Source organism: Mytilus trossulus, chromosome 10, assembly GCF_036588685.1.
Source record: "Mytilus trossulus isolate FHL-02 chromosome 10, PNRI_Mtr1.1.1.hap1, whole genome shotgun sequence".
Classification (NCBI taxonomy): domain Eukaryota; kingdom Metazoa; phylum Mollusca; class Bivalvia; order Mytilida; family Mytilidae; genus Mytilus; species Mytilus trossulus.
Genome location: NC_086382.1, coordinates 35119217 through 35137498, shown reverse-complemented (window position 1 = coordinate 35137498; position 18282 = coordinate 35119217). Strand labels below are relative to the sequence as shown.

The following is an 18282-nucleotide window of genomic DNA, read 5'->3' as shown; positions in this document are numbered from 1 at the left end:
TCTATTGGCATGGATGCAGACTTTTAACACCATAAAATCAAAAATACAAGTAATTCATTTTTCTTTAATCCAGAAAAAAAGAAAAAACGAAAATTATTGAATTCACAGTACTACTTTTTGTGGAATGTTGCTGTTAATATCTCCTCTGGACTATGATACATCACAGTGGAGGATCCAAGGTTGGAAACCCTCCCTTTTATGGCCTCTCAATGCATTTAAATGGGGACATATAGTTGGAAATCCCCTTTATCCTAGGTTGGGAACCCCCCTTTTAAAATGGCTGGATCCGCCCCTGCAGCATTACTTACAATTTCCTCAGAGATGCCATGATTTTTCAGATAGCAGAATCCTATTCCCTCCAGTGCTTGACACATTTCTGAGCCAAGGTTGTCTAATTCAACACAACCTTCCTTTCCCACAGCATGAAGCTGGAAATCAATTACAGGGATTGTTGTCATATTGCTTTAAATTTCTGAAATATTAAAAATATAATCAGACATTTGTCAGAACACTTCTGAAAAAAAAGGTTGCTACAATGTTTAGTTAATCTAATCAATTTGGGTCCAAAATATCACAGTTTTTCAGACTGATCATATAACTGTATAAAGAAAAACTGGAAATTGGGTCGTTATACTTTGACCCAATTTCCAGTTTTTCTTTATCAGTCTGAAAATATTTTGTGATACACCTACACTATATCAAGAATCATAATCTATATATGATCATATATGTTATCTATATATATGTACATCAGACTGACCTTAGAATCTATATATGTTTTCTATGTACATCAGACTGACCTTAGAATCTATATATATTATCTTAGTGTACATCAGACTGTCCTTAGAATCTATATGTTATCTGTTTATCGCTATTTTGTGCATTTTTCCTTTGATCTTTTTTTGTGATAATTTTTCATATCATGTTTCTCGCTTGAGATGGAAAATTATCGCTAGAAACTAAGCAGGCACGTGTCATGGCTAACAAATTTAACATGAAATTGACAACGTTATCACACAGGTGTTTTGGACGGCTGAGCTGTTGCTGCTTCTAGCAAGACGCCAGCCTTGTTGCTTACACTGTTTTTATAAGTCATGTCTGGTGAGGGAGGAAAGACATCTATGACATTTCAATGAAAATCCTTTTAGGCAGTTGAAATACTTATTGAATTATTCATTTCAAGATCTGATGTCCTCAGAAATTAATACAAGAAGTCATAAATATGCTGCAATTAAAAGTGGGCAGTGCATGTCTTGGTGAACATGGTGAACAAAAAAAACAACACTTCAACAGTTGATAAATTAAAGAAATATAAATTTAATGTTTTAATCAATATTATCAGAACCTATTATTTAATGTTACCCAAAAAAAAATCGCTCGCCTTATACTTTTCAAGGATTGCAAATCCCAATTTATTGGAATGGAAAATATGTAAAACAAGAAATTAGATTAGTGTGGCCTAGCAAACAAATGACCAGATAATAACTAATTTGCTTATAGATAGCTAGGTTAATGAAAAAATAACCTAAACTTAATCATAATTTTTGTTAACATTCATGACAGTTTAGCACGCAAAAAGATTGAAAAAACATTTAAAAAAATTTCATGTCATCATGATGATTTCATGACGAAAAAAATATAGACATGATAGATCTACCAAGTCATTTTTGTTTGGGTATGCAAAAGGAAATATAGAGCATGTAGAGTACTGTCGGGTATTTTTGACCAGAGGAAGTTTTCGACCACCGGATATTTCTGCAGCGATTTCATGTACGCGAGGAGTTGTTTCCGCATCCTTTCCGCGTGCAGATCTGCAGAACTAAATATTTGTCATGAAAGGTTAGGAAAGCTCACGGAAAGAAGTAGTAAGTTACTTAATTTATTACCATTGTTGTGGAACTTCTCGTCATGATAAAAATAAATATTACTTCATGTGTTAAAAAATATCTGTCTTAAATTCAACAAATGATTACAGTAAAATACACCTACTGTTTAAGCATGAAAACCTAATGATACGTACTGTTGGCTAAATTCCTGAGAATAAAAATGAACACATAAATGAATATACTGCTTCATATTTTCATTACACGACAAACTCCTCGGAAAATAGTTAATTTCCACTCCAATCACAACCATTAAGATTAAATGTTTAGATTTAGTATAATACTAATAGATAGATATGTCCTATTTTCGGTGCAAAATATAGTTAGCATGCATTTTGTGTCCGGGGATACATGGACACGTATGTATGTAACTATATAAACAGATAAACAATCAATGTCTATTATAGTGGTTACAGAAGCCCAGTGTTATATAAAACGTGTGATTTAGACGGACACAGCTGGACACAAGGTTACTACAGAAGCCCAAGTGTTATATAAAACTTGTGATTTAGGCGGACACAGCTGGACACACGGTTACTTCTATATAAAACATAAAAAAACTACTGACTGCAGGCGGACACAACGCAATTTCTATATAAAACTTTAAAAATCTGCTGGCTACAGGTGGACACAGCTGGACACCGTGCTATTTCAATATAAAACTTCTAGAAATGAGGGTATACAGTCGGACACAAGTGGACACAACGTATTTCTCTATAAAACTTTATGAAATAAGGGGATACAAGCATACACAGCTGGACACAGTACTATTTCTATATAAAACTTATAAAATCTGCTGGCTACAGGTGGACACAGTGCTATTTCAATATAAAACTTCTAGAAATGAGGGGATACAGGCGGACACAAGTGGACAAAACGCAATTTCTATATAAGACTTATAAAATCTGCTGGCTACAGGTGGACACAACTGGACACAGTGATATTTCAATATAAAACTTCTAGAAATGAGGGGATACAGGCGGACACAAGTGGACACAACGCAATTTCTATATAAAACTTATAAAATATGCTGGCTACAGGTGGACACAGCTGGACACAGTACTATTCCTATATAAAACTTCTTGATATGGGGGGTTACAGACGGACACAAGTGGACACAACGTTATTTCTATATAAAACTTATAAAATCTGCTGGCTACAGATGGACACAACTGGACACAGTGCTATTTCAATATAAAACTTCTAGAAATGAGGGGACACAGGCGGACACAAGTGGACACAACGCAATCTCTATATAAAACTTATAAAATTTGCTGGCTACAGGTGGACACAGCTGGACACAGTACTTTTTCAATATAAAACTTCTAGAAATGAGGGGATACAGGCGGACACAAGTGGACACAACGCAATTTCTATATTAAACTTATAAAATATGCTGGCTACAGGTGGACACAGCTGGACACAGTACTATTCCTATATAAAACTTCTTGATATGGGGGGTTACAGGCGGACACAAGTGGACACAACGTTATTTCTATATAAAACTTATAAAATCTGCTGGCTACAGGTGGACACAGCTGGACACAGTACTTTTTCAATATAAAACTTCTAGAAATGAGGGGATACAGGCGGACACAAGTGGACACAACGTTATTTCTATATAAAACTTTAAAAATCTGCTGGCTACAGGTGGACACAGCTGGACACCGTGCTATTTCAATATAAAACTTCTAGAAATGAGGGTATACAGTCGGACACAAGTGGACACAACGTATTTCTCTATAAAACTTTATGAAATAAGGGGATACAAGCATACACAGCTGGACACAGTACTATTTCTATATAAAACTTATAAAATCTGCTGGCTACAGGTGGACACAGTGCTATTTCAATATAAAACTTCTAGAAATGAGGGGATACAGGCGGACACAAGTGGACAAAACGCAATTTCTATATAAGACTTATAAAATCTGCTGGCTACAGGTGGACACAACTGGACACAGTGATATTTCAATATAAAACTTCTAGAAATGAGGGGATACAGGCGGACACAAGTGGACACAACGCAATTTCTATATAAAACTTATAAAATATGCTGGCTACAGGTGGACACAGCTGGACACAGTACTATTCCTATATAAAACTTCTTGATATGGGGGGTTACAGACGGACACAAGTGGACACAACGTTATTTCTATATAAAACTTATAAAATCTGCTGGCTACAGATGGACACAACTGGACACAGTGCTATTTCAATATAAAACTTCTAGAAATGAGGGGACACAGGCGGACACAAGTGGACACAACTCAATTTCTATATAAAACTTCTAGAAATGAGGGGACACAGGCGGACACAAGTGGACACAATGCAATTTCTATATAAAACTTATAAAATATGCTGGCTACAGGTGGACACAGCTGGACACAGTACTATTCCCATATAAAACTTCTTGATATGGGGGGTTACAGGCGGACACAAGTGGAGACAAGGTTATTTCTATATAAAACTTATAAAATCTGCTGGCTACAGGTGGACACAACTGGACACAGTGCAATTTCAATATAAAACTTCTAGAAATGAGGGGACACAGGCGGACACAAGTCAATTTCTATATAAAACTTCTAGAAATGAGGGGACACAGGCGGACACAAGTGGACACAATGCAATTTCTATATAAAACTTATAAAATATGCTGGCTACAGGTGGACACAGCTGGACACAGTACTATTCCTATATAAAACTTCTTGATATGGGGGGTTACAGGCGGACACAAGTGGACACAACGTTATTTCTATATAAAACTTATAAAATCTGCTGGCTACAGGTGGACACAACTGGACACAGTGCTATTTCAATATAAAACTTCTAGAAATGAGGGGACACAGGCGGACACAAGTGGACACAACGCAATTTCTATATAAAACTTATAAAATTTGCTGGCTACAGGTGGACACAGCTGGACACAGTACTTTTTCAATATAAAACTTCTAGAAATGAGGGGATACAGGCGGACACAAGTGGACACAACGCAATTTCTATATAAAACTTATAAAATATGCTGGCTACAGGTGGACACAGCTGGACACAGTACTATTCCTATATAAAACTTCTAGAAATGAGGGGACACAGGCGGACACAAGTGGACACAACTCAATTTCTATATAAAACTTCTAGAAATGAGTGGACACAGGCGGACACAAGTGGACACAACGCAATTTCTATATAAAACTTATAAAATTTGCTGGCTACAGGTGGACACAGCTGGACACAGTACTTTTTCAATATAAAACTTCTAGAAATGAGGGGATACAGGCACAAGTGGACACAACGCAATTTCTATATAAAACTTATAAAATATGCTGGCTACAGGTGGACACAGCTGGACACAGTACTATTCCTATATAAAACTTCTTGATATGGGGGGTTACAGGCGGACACAAGTGGACACAACGTAATTTCTATATAAAACTTATAAAATCTGCTGGCTACAGGTGGACACAACTGGACACAGTGATATTTCAATATAAAACTTCTAGAAATGAGGGGACACAGGCGGACACAAGTGGACACAACGCAATTTCTATATAAAACTTATAAAATTTGCTGGCTACAGGTGGACACAGCTGGACACAGTACTTTTTCAATATAAAACTTCTAGAAATGAGGGGATACAGGCGGACACAAGTGGACACAACGCAATTTCTATATAAAACTTATAAAATATGCTGGCTACAGGTGGACACAGCTGGACACAGTACTATTCCTATATAAACCTTCTTGATATGGGGGGTTACAGGCGGACACAAGTGGACACAACGTTATTTCTATATAAAACTTATTGAATCTGCTGGCTACAGGTGGACACAACTGGACACAGTGCTATTTCAATATAAAACTTCTAGAAAAGAGGGGACACAGGCGGACACACGTGGACACAACGCAATTTCTATATAAAACTTCTAGAAATGAGGGGACACAGGCGGACACAAGTGGACACAACGCAATTTCTATATAAAACTTATAAAATTTGCTGGCTACAGGTGGACACAGCTGGACACAGTACTTTTTCAATATAAAACTTCTAGAAATGAGGGGATACAGGCGGACACAAGTGGACACAACGCAATTTCTATATAAAACTTATAAAATATGCTGGCTACAGGTGGACACAGCTGGACACAGTACTATTCCTATATAAAACTTTTTGATATGGGGGGTTACAGGCGGACACAAGTGGACACAACGCAATTTCTATATAAAACTTATAAAATATGCTGGCTACAGGTGGACACAGCTGGACACAGTACTATTCCTATATAAAACTTCTTGATATGGGGGGTTACAGGCGGACACAAGTGGACACAACGCAATTTCTATATAAAACTTATAAAATCTGCTGGCTACAGATGGACACAACTGGACACAGTGATATTTCAATATAAAACTTCTAGAAATGAGGGGACACAGGCGGACACAAGTGGACACAAGTGGACACAACGCAATTTCTATATAAAACTTATAAAATTTGCTGGCTACAGGTGGACACAGCTGGACACAGTACTTTTTCAATATAAAACTTCTAGAAATGAGGGGACACAGGCGGACACAAGTGGACACAACGCAATTTCTATATAAAACTTATAAAATTTGCTGGCTACAGGTGGACACAGCTGGACACAGTACTTTTTCAATATAAAACTTCTAGAAATGAGGGGATACAGGCGGACACAAGTGGACACAACGCAATTTCTATATAAAACTTATAAAATATGCTGGCTACAGGTGGACACAGCTGGACACAGTACTATTCCTATATAAAACTTCTTGATATGGGGGGTTACAGGCGGACACAAGTGGACACAACGTAATTTCTATATAAAACTTATAAAATCTGCTGGCTACAGATGGACACAACTGGACACAGTGATATTTCAATATAAAACTTCTAGAAATGAGGGGACACAGGCGGACACAAGTGGACACAACGCAATTTCTATATAAAACTTATAAAATATGCTGGCTACAGGTGGACACAGCTGGACACAGTACTATTCCTATATAAAACTTCTTGATATGGGGGGTTACAGGCGGACACAAGTGGACACAACGTTATTTCTATACTAGTATAAAACTTATAAAATCTGCTGGCTACAGGTGTCTATATAAAACTTATAAAATTTGCTGGCTACAGGTGGACACAGCTGGACACAGTACTTTTTCAATATAAAACTTCTAGAAATGAGGGGATACAGGCGGACACAAGTGGACACAACGCAATTTCTATATAAAACTTATAAAATATGCTGGCTACAGGTGGACACAGCTGGACACAGTACTATTCCTATATAAAACTTCTAGAAATGAGGGGACACAGGCGGACACAAGTGGACACAATGCAATTTCTATATAAAACTTATAAAATTTGCTGGCTACAGGTGGACACAGCTGGACACAGTACTTTTTCAATATAAAACTTCTAGAAATGAGGGGACACAGTTTCTAGAAGTTTTATATTGAAAAAGTACTGTGTCCAGCTGTGTCCACGTGTAGCCAGCAAATTTTATAAGTTTTATATAATAGTATGAAATTATAAATGATTAAGCATTTATATGAAACCGGTACCGTACATGCTGGTGTATTTCAGATACATGTTTTGTTGTAATTATTTTTGTATTTTATCGCTTAAGAAGGAGATGCGAGTTGTATCTAACAGCAACAATTCTCTTTAAGTTCAGTCAAAGTTAAAAATTCAGTATATGGCTTGACCACATGCTATTTTGAGTTTTGAAGATGAAAATCCTTCCATTTAGTGTTAAACAAACAACTCATTGTCATTAATATTAGTTAAGTATTTACAACCGTTATTGGTGGGGACTGGTGATATATTAAATAGTGGTTTCTTGTGGCACATTTCACTATGTGTAGACCTTTCACTTCCTCCTTTGTTAGGAAAGGCATGACAATGAAATACAACTTGGTCTCATTAATAAATAAAAAGAAACAATAAGCTTCCTGAACAAAAAAGAGAACCTGTAAACGGTGAATGTGCTGCTATGGACTTTGCACGACGTGTTGGCTACAAATATTTGCCAGAACTGACTTATGAACTCATATCAAGATATTTTTGAACATACGTTTTCATATATACATTTTAATGTTGTTTTTTTACTTACGATGACTTTTAACTTAATGCATATTAATTTTTTTATTATAGCTTTGCTTTCGATCAATAGGTATTCCTTAATTATTTGCGGAAAAGTAATAATTTATTTTTTCCGGAATAGTTACTTTTTTTCCGGAAAAGTAAAATATTTATTTGCGGAAACGTAAACTTTTTTTCCGGAAACGTCATGTTTTTTTCGCGGAAAAGTTAATGCCAATTTGCGGAAACGTAAAACGCCGACGCACCGCCTGCTGAGCAGTGTACGCGCGGACGGTAATTTGGGACTTTATTTTAAAAAAAAATATCGTTTATAATATACATCATGTGTACATTGATATACTATATTTAATTACTAAACTCATACGTGAAGTCAATTTTATATACTACCAATTGTTTATGAAATATATTTTTCGTGCAAAGAATGATATTTAATTCCAACCAAAGATTTGAGGAATAAGCAATTTATTGAGATATATTTTTCCATCGGTAAAATTTGAAAAATGTAACTGTGTACTACTTGTCAATAATAATGGATATTTCAAAACATTTAAATATTGATTCACAAAAATGAACGCACTTGTCGATCGTTGGTATGGAAAGATAGAAAGATTCGGAACTAAAGATAGTCACATTTAAAGTATTTATTTTGCACAAAAAAAAAGACAAAAACTGCCAGATCAGTATACGATCTGATTTAAATCCAGCGTCCGTATATATGTGCACAATGGTACTTCAGTTAAGATTTGATCGGAACGGACGGATTTTCTACATGTTCTACAATTTGGTACAACGATTGAATATTGTTAAATGCATACATGTATATGACCTATAGATCGAACTTGATTTGCTTCGTCGAAAATACGAATATAAAAAAATCATGCAGGAGATTTCAAATTAGCCCAATTAATATGTGTGAAACTGAAACCGTAATTCTGCTGTAGTGCACGTCGATCGTATCTGTAACATGAAGGCGTATGGTAACTATACTACCTTACTTAGTTCAACAGTAGATAACAACCCTTTCTTTGTGCATTATACACTCAGGAACATACATCTTACTATTTTGCATGGATTGGTATTAAATGTTACCTTTTCAACTGTAGTCCTTAACCAAAGGCGTTTTCTTCTCCATCTGACAGGCTTAATTTTGGATCAAGTGATCATCGAAGTACGGATGCTAGTATTTATAATTCGGCTAGTCTGGATGACTTTGTGCGATACCCGCGTTCCGTATTCATTACTAGTATACGGTTTAAACATACATGTATAATTTAAATTTCAGATCCTTCAGTTTGCATATAAATATGATATTTAAATTTCGTATGGCTTTATACTAAACCCGCGAAACATTTTATTTGATGTCACCAATGGTAAACATGTAAAATGAAACAATAACTTACCATATACCAAGGATTTGTATAGTTAACAAATACAAATCCTTGCATATACCAATATAAACTTTTGTTGTATGTTTAATATACAAACAGAATTCGACCCTAAAAAAGTAACAATACAAGCTTATAGTATTTTGAAGCTTTTTTGAAGCATTCAAATATAATGAAACGTACGATATTTTTTACGAATACAAAGAAAAAGCAAGTCTGCCCAAAAATGATTGATATTCAGTCAAAGAAACATGTATAGTGTGTTCATTGTCTCTACGTATAACAGTCACAAATCACTTCTACGATTATAAATCAGCGATTTACCATTCATGCAATAATATTTTGTCGAAGGTGATCGAGATGTCCTTACAGTGGCGGATCCAGGGGGAGGGTTCTGGGGGTTGGAACCCCTTTTTTTGAAAGATCAATTGCATTTGAGTGGGGACATATAGTTGGAACCCCACTTTGTCCTGGGTTGGGACCCCCACCCCTTTTTTCAAATGGCTGGATCCGCCACTGCCTTATTAGGTAATTCAAATTCCGACTCGGACACTTAATTTTTTTCCAGAACACGTTATAGTTAATATCTGAGCCATATAATACATGTAGTATACTATATGGGACTATAAGACTATAATACTTTAGTATAATAGTCCCTGATTATATTCTCTGTTGATATGCATTCTTCTTTTATTATTAAAAGTCTTGGGTTTTTTTTAAACACTTTACACCGTATATCGGCACTGCCAATAATCTTTCAAAAAGCAAATTAAAGTTTCAACCTTTAAAACGTATATGTCACATAATTTGACCACATGACAAGAAATTATACAATAAACATTGGTCACGCACGACAGATTCCGATGTAAAACACGTGCCGTTACAATAGCCAGTTTACGCGCAACAGCGCACACAGTTTTGTCGAATAGGCCAGTTGCATGATTGGAGGAAAGTTACCGAAAACCACGCCTACCTTTAAACTAATACCCAATCAAATGCCTTTACAGAGATTTTGTTGCGTATTCAATATTTGAAAAAGTTTAGACTCTTAATTCAAACTTAGAAGTATAAAAATATAGAATATGCCCGTAATGCAATTTTTCAATAAATTTAAAATATTATTTCACGTACCTAGTGAGGAAAAAATACAAATTAAAAAAAAAATGCAAATTACAAATATTTCGAAATCCTTGATTATGCCAGAGACATAATGTATTATATGTCTCTGATTATGCTAATAACAGAATAGAAACTAAGTGGATATCATATATGAAAAAATGTTTTTGATAATTACAGTGTGATCTGCGGTATGAGTATGTTCAATATTATAGAGTCATTATAATGCACAGTTAGAGATAAATAGGTGTCAATATTTATCAAACGGAAACCCAAAGACCAGTTTCAACAAGAATGCTAATCTGTTATTACATAATTGCATAAAACTTAATGTTGTTGTATTTTCAAAAAGAATTAATAATTTGAAAACTACTTTTCATAATGACATATTTACCTTACTAAATTCATTCATATAATATGCAAAATGAATATAGATGTGGTAGTCAGTCGCCACTTGCCGATTGAATCTGGAAGGTGGCAGGATTTAAAGAGAGAAAACATAATCTGCCGTCTCTGTGACACAAACAACATTGGTGACGAGTACCATTACAAATATGAATTGTAGAACATTTTAACTATAGGAAGAATTTTTTACGGAACTACTGTTAGTCAAACCCTAATATTTTTAAAGTTGATCAACAGTTAAACTCATCAAATAATTCCTTTAAACTATAAATTACACGAAGAAAGCCTACGAGTAAAGTACAAGTGAATATATCATAAAGATTATATGTAATCCTGATTCGTCCTTGGAAATGGAAAACTCTGGATTCTCTTTGATATTTACCTGAGAGATCATAAAAGAAAAATCTAACAAGACTTTCAAAAGTTTGTGAAAAATGAATAGAAATAAAAGATTTTTGTGTAGACGAGTAACAACATTGCATTAGCATGATTAGGAAATTTGACCAAATCAATGAAACAAAATTTAAAAAAAATAAGTGCACATCTTTCTAGTGGCGAAAACCACACATATCGAATTACGTCGACGAAAGAGAATAAGTACATTAATAATAATTATGATGTCAATTTCATGAAATTATAGGGTTTTGATTAGAAAATAATCTTAAACATGATTCGTGATTCCCCATGTATAAATAGATTAAAACAGAATTATGATTTTTATTCTTAAATTAAATTCTGAAATACAAAAGCATGGCTCTGATACTTGACAGTTCAGCGAACACTATTACATGAAATACACGATGCTATTGACCGAACACAAATGTGAGAGATTCAAATTGTAAAATCAGCCGCTGGACGGTAGAATTTCTATCAATCATTCAACGATATTATAAGACTTTTGAGTGTAAAAGTATGATATAAATACTTTTAATGTGTTGAAATAATTTATCAAATGGAATGCTTGTTAAACTGTTCCAGTCATTGTTACTATAGTGACTGTCAGTCCATTGCGATATTACACAGCTCTTTTACAAATTCTGAAGAAGAAAAAAAGAAAAAAGAAAAAATAATGTTCCCATGGGAAAAATATATCTTCCCATGGGAAGAAATTTAGTTCCCATGGGAAGAAAAAATGTCCCATGGGAAGAAACTATCTACCAATGTTCCCATGGGATATTAAAGTTCCGATGGGAACTTTAAAATTCCCATGAGAACTTTTACTTTTCCCATTGAAACTTTTCCTTTCCCATGGGAACTTTAACTTTTCCCATGTGAAATGTACTTTTAATCAGCTGTGGTGACAATAGTGACAATGGTGACATGTTGGGACATATGGGGAAATTTAACATTTTTGATTATCTATCACTTGGGCAAAAAATATTTTTGATATCTTGTAAACCGACAAAGTCAGATTTGCCAATCCTGGAATGGCAAATTTGTCCCGCACAGGGTTTAATAAATAAACATAGGCATGCAAGGGCGGTTATGTACTTTATTATACAAATAACGCATACCGGTGCCAACTTGTCAAAATGCACATGGGGGTTTTGCGTGCAAGATGGCTGTCATAGTCCTTAAAAACCTTCAAGGGGGTATTCAAATACATTTTAATTTTCATACTCTCATAAGCCTAAAGTCATTGTAAAATTAATTGTGTTGTCTAAAATGTGCACACAATTGCTCTTTCAAAATTTGAATTTGAGAGCCTCCATGGGGGAAATCCCCCGCAAATAGTGACAGTTGGCAGGTATGTTATATTTCCCAATCTCGTTGTTGTGTATACTGAAAAGTGCTATAATTCTATACGCATGGAATTCATGCTACTATTTTCTTTTGTTTACTCTGTATGTGCATGTTTGCACAAATAACTTTGAATTCAATTGTAACCTTTAGTATAAAAACAGTATAAAGGAAGGAAGAGATGAGTAACTTCGGGAATGCAAATGCAAAAACCAATTTTCTGTGTATACTATATAAGTATAATACTATTAGTCCTAAGTATACTGATTTGTATCACTACAATATAAAAGTTATTACGGTGCGGTTGAATTTCCTGTCATTTATTCATCATCCAGACACGAACTTGTTTCAGAAAATATTATCTCGGCCAGTGTACATTAACCTCAGTTTCAGGTATAGAGATGTGCTCTTTTTCTGTGACATGTGCTTTTGACCATCCACAAGAACTAACTGGCTATTTTTCTTGTTCTTGTATTTCTAAAGTTTTTTTTATAAATAATTTGGAACCAAATCGAAGGCCTGACTAACGAGTTCTGTCCCCTATTTGTTTTAAGTTTGTAATAGATTCAGATTAAGTATGCTAATAAGATATGTGCGCATAAAAAGTGCACACAAATCTCAGTGTGTAATTTTAAATTCTCAATGTGTGTTTTCAGTTTATCTATTCTCAGTGTGTCTTTTTGAAATGTCAGTGTGTAATTTTCAATTCTCAGTGTGTAATTTTCAATTCTCAGTGTTAGTTTTTCATTTTTGTAATCTCAGTGCGTCTTTATGAAATCTCATTGTGTAATATTTAATCAAGTTCTCAGTGTGTGTTTTTAGGTTTTTTAATCTCATTGTGTTTTTTGTCGAGCCTTCGACTTAAGTCGAAAAAGCGAGACATAGCGATCCTACTTTCCGTCGGCGTCGTCGTCGGCGGCGTCCACAAATATTCACTCTGTGGTTAAAGTTTTTAAAATTTTAATAACTTTCTTAAACTATACTGGATTTCTACAAAACTTGGACAGAAGCTGGTTTATGATCATAAGATAGTATCCAGAAGTGAATTTTGTAAAAATAAAATTCCATTTTTTCAGTATTTTACTTATAAATGGACTTAGTTTTTCTGCCGGTAAACATTACATTCACTCTGTGGTTAAAGTTTTTAAAATTTGAATAACTTTCGTAAACTATCCTGGGTTTGTACCAAACTTGGACAGAAGCTTGTTTATGATCATAAGATTGTATCCAGAAGTAAATTTTTTAAAAATAAATTTCCATTTTTTCCGTATTTTACTTATAAATGGACTTAGTTTTTCTGCCGGGAAAAATTACATTCACTCTGTGGTTAAAGTTTTTGAAATTTAAATAACTTTCTTAAACTATACTTGATTACTACCAAACTTGGACAGAAGCTTGTTTATGATCATAAGATAGTATCCAGAATTAATTTTTTAAAAATAAATTTCAATTTTTTCAGTATTTTACTTTTAAATGGACTTAGATTTTCTGCCAGGAAACAACACATGCACTTTGTAGTTAAAGTTTGAATTTTTTTAATAACTTTCTTCTTTCCTATACCATTTTGGATTTGTACCAACCTTGGACAGAAGCTTTTTTATGATCAAAAGCTAGTATCGAGAAGGAAATTTTGTTAAAATTTTGTACCTGTGTTTCTGTATTTTACTCATAAATGGACTTAGTTTTTCTTCCAGTTAACATTACATACAGTCTGCAGTTAAAGTTTTAAAACATTTATTAGATTCATAAACTATCTTGGATTTTTACCAAACCTGGACAGAAGCTTTTTAAGATCAAAAGATAGTATCAACAGGAATAATTTTATTGATTTTTTTCCTCATTTTTGTTGAGCCTGGGATTAACAGTAAGAGTAGGCGAGACACTGGGTTCCGCGGAACCCTTACGAATTTTTTTTTAATTCTCAGTATGTAAATTTTTCAAAAAATGGTTTAAACATAGTTTTGACGAGAACGGCTTGCCATAATTTTGTTGTGCTTGCTCACAGTTACTTGAGAAAATTGTAAGGATTCCATGGCGCCAAATAAGAATAGTCTGGGATCCCGGCCTATTCTGAGTTCGCATTGCAATGACAATTGGAGACAGGAACCTAGGCTACAGATGAAAAGCGAGTTCTGCCCCCTAGTTATTTAAGCTTGTAATAGATTCAGATTAAATATACTAATTAGATATGGGCGCATAAAATGTGCGCACAAATCTCATTGTGTAATTTTCAATTCTCAATGTGTGTTTTTCAGTTTATTTCATCTCAGTGTGTCTTTTTGAAATCTTAGTGTGTAATTTTCAATTCTCAGTGTGTAATTTTCAATTCTCAGTGTGTGTTTTTAGTTTTTTTGTAATCTCAGAAAGACAGTTCGTCTTTATGAAATCTCATTGTGTAATATTTTATTCTTAGTGTGTTTTTAGGTTTTTTAATCTCATTGTGGTTTTATTTTAATTCTCAGTATGTAAATTTTAAAAAAAATGGTTTAAACATAGTTTTGACGAGAACGGCTTCCCATTCTTTTACTGCACATTTCACGTTATCATACAAAGACTGAATCGCAGACAAGAACTTTCCATTTATGCCCGTTCCTTGCAACTTCGTTTCTCTCTGAATCCGTTCTGTTAATCACACAGTACTTTGCGAGCCATGAATTAAAACGAGTATTGAGAACATGGCAATATATTTTACTAGGAACAGATATTAATGTAATTACCCGGTAATTTAAAGGAATCATTCTTTCTTCAGATCCAGGTTTAAAAACTGGATTGATTATGCTTTTAGTCCATTTATCTGGTACCTTTCCCAGTTCGAAACAATCGTTACAGATTATATACAAAAATTCAATGGCTGCTGTGTTTTTTATTAACTACTGCAGGCATCTCATCAAATCCTGAAGCTTTTCGTAGTCAAAGTTCGCGCATTCGACTGCACCATAGTGATCTCACCGTGTGGTGAGTTCATTCATCGTCGAAACGTCACGTTGGTTATAATCGATGTCACTATTATTTCAGGATGTACCCCTCTGAGGAGCCCAAAATTTCTAGAATTAAACTTTTTTTTTCTAAACCTGATTTTTGGGTTCATATGACTGTAAAAAAAATATTGGTGAAGAAAAAATTATATGGTGGTGCGCTTCTTTTTTTGCTACGGCCTCTGAAAGTACCCAATTTTAAAGATTTTTCCATTTTTAATCAGTTTTTACCCATTTTTGGGCAATTATCGTGAAAAAAAATCACAGTTCCACAATTAAACTTTTTTTCAAACTCTCAATAAAGATGAAGGGGACCAATCTGAATAAATTCAACTCACAAAAACTATAGGTAGGTGTTAATACAAGACAGTTTTATCAGATTTTGATGCTTTTTCGTGTCAAATTTACCATATTGACAATTTTGTATTTTTTTTTATTTTTTCTCTCTTTAAAGAACAAAATGCATATTTTTCAACTCTCTTGTTATAAATGATTGAAAAAAATACATATCTCTGAAATTTGAAAAGACAATTAAAGGTATATGGAATGGGTAGGTTTCTGGTAAATTATTTTTTTCTGTACCGCTCACCCATTTTTCTCAAAATTTCACTAAAAAAGATTGACTTGATTAGTAATAAAATTTGTAAATTTCATTACTCAAAAACTATTTATAAGATAGACAATTCTTTCACAGAGTTAAGTTTGATTATGATAATTTTCAAATTCATTGCTATTTTCTTCTTATATCTCATGTTTTGGAAATAATTCTAGAACAAGATTTCAATGAGACTGAACGAGAATGAAATGTCAGAAGAATACATCCTTAAGCTGGCATTTGGTTAAATTCCATGATTGAACTTCATTTCTAAGTAAATTATACATGAAAAAAATCGTCAAAAGTAGTATTTTATCCTGAAACTTGCATTTGAAGAACTAGGGAGAGGTGTTTGAGAAAACAGGCCACTGGAAACGTCTACTATTGCTTGCAGGAAACAGATTATGGTTTGGTTCCTTCCGTGCAATATATCATTTGGTACTAGCAACTCTCAAAAAAGAAATTTTGTTACTTGAACTTGCCGGGATTGTTTTTCTCCGCTCGAAACCGCCACCCAATGTGAAGCATAGCCGACATCCAGCATGTGGGTGTTCTAGACGCTGTAATTGTACTAAGGTAGAAAAATAATGAAAAGTAATATGTATTTGAAATTCAATTTGTTTTAGATTCGTTTAGTCTATTTTACAAATTATATAAACGTAAATCCAAGGAGTTTGTTTTGAAAGGTGACAAAAAGAAGAAGTAACTCAAATTGTTGTAAACAACTTTCGTACATACACTAGGCCGTTATATTATTTTTCTCGTTTGTATTGTTTTGAATTGTCATTTCGGGGCCTTTTATAGCTGACTATGCGGTATGGGCTTTACTCATTGTTACAGACCGTACGGTAACCTAATTTATGTGTCATTTGGTCTCTTGTGGAGAATTGTCTCATTGGCAATCCAACAAATGGAGGTGTTTAACGACCTTGGCTGGGTTATTGCCCTCGCACGGTCGAATATGGCAATCCGCATACCACATATTTTTTTTATATTTGAAATACACAAATTATTTACAACCTATAAAAGCTAAGGTAATTAGCGTGTTTGACACCAAAGCTGTCAAGAGAAGCCATACAATTAATGGGTCAGTTAATTTGACAGCACACACAGCTAGTTAAACGGCCCTTCCTGGTCATTGTAGCTAGAATTACGAATTTGCTGCCGTATTTCAAAGGAAAATTATTTAAGAAATCAGTCTGATGGCATAGGAATCATAATGAAAACGGATCATTTTCGGAATTCCTGGGTTATTAAACGGACTAGCGAGTATCACAGGTAACACTGAGAATTGTGAAACACCCACAGGATACAGGTCAGTTGACAGAAATGCAGCCGCCTGACAATTTCTTTAATATAGCGGAAAAAAAGGAGGAAATAAAATATTTATAGTAGTTTGAAATAGTGTTATACTAAAATATTTTATATCATTTAGTGTTATACTACATATACTGCTATAAATATTTTATTTCCCCCATTTTTTCGCTATAATTATGAACATTAACGCCAGGCGAGTGTGAAACGTCTAATACGCATAGATATCTGATAATTATCTAGGTATATAATACATATTCTTACTTTGAAATAGTTGCATTGCCATTTGATTTTATTATCAATAGTCATGAGGACCAATTTAAAAGTCGGCTCTACACCTTCAAGTGGTTTCCCTGTACCCTGGATTAATAGATTGTACGTGCGCATGCGCATTTCGTATTTTAAGTTCATTACAATAAAAGTTGCAAGAATTTGGCCAATGCAAGTTTGTCCCTTTTCATACTTCATATAAGGGTATAATATTGTATTATATTGACGATTAATTCACTCAATATCTTGATTATATCCAGGAATGATTTAAAATTTAAATAATTAGTATAGCCATTGGTGTTCTATATGGATGTGTCCGGTGCCTAAACAATGCAAAAAGAGATTTGCAGTATAATTTATTTATTAAAGAAAATTGAATCTGATTGAATTTTCAATTGTGTCATTTGACATGTGGTCATTTATATTAAATCAAGCATCTATGTTAAACTGAATTACTGTATTCAGTATTTGT

At 34.0% G+C, this 18282-nt stretch overlaps 1 protein-coding gene across 3 annotated transcripts in view; it reads right to left on the bottom strand.

The window, feature by feature from the left end:
• LOC134687263 (uncharacterized) overlaps positions 1-18282 on the bottom strand; it is a 38115-nt gene that overhangs the window by 19492 nt on the left and 341 nt on the right. For 2 of the 3 annotated variants that reach the window (XM_063547413.1, XM_063547415.1), the window contains exon 2: positions 309-472. In XM_063547413.1, the coding sequence (XP_063403483.1) occupies positions 309-458 (150 nt within the window). In that variant the 5' untranslated portion in view covers positions 459-472. Of the gene's footprint in view, positions 1-308; positions 473-2020; positions 2042-18282 lie in introns of those variants that run through there. The other variant, XM_063547414.1, reaches the window with a different exon arrangement.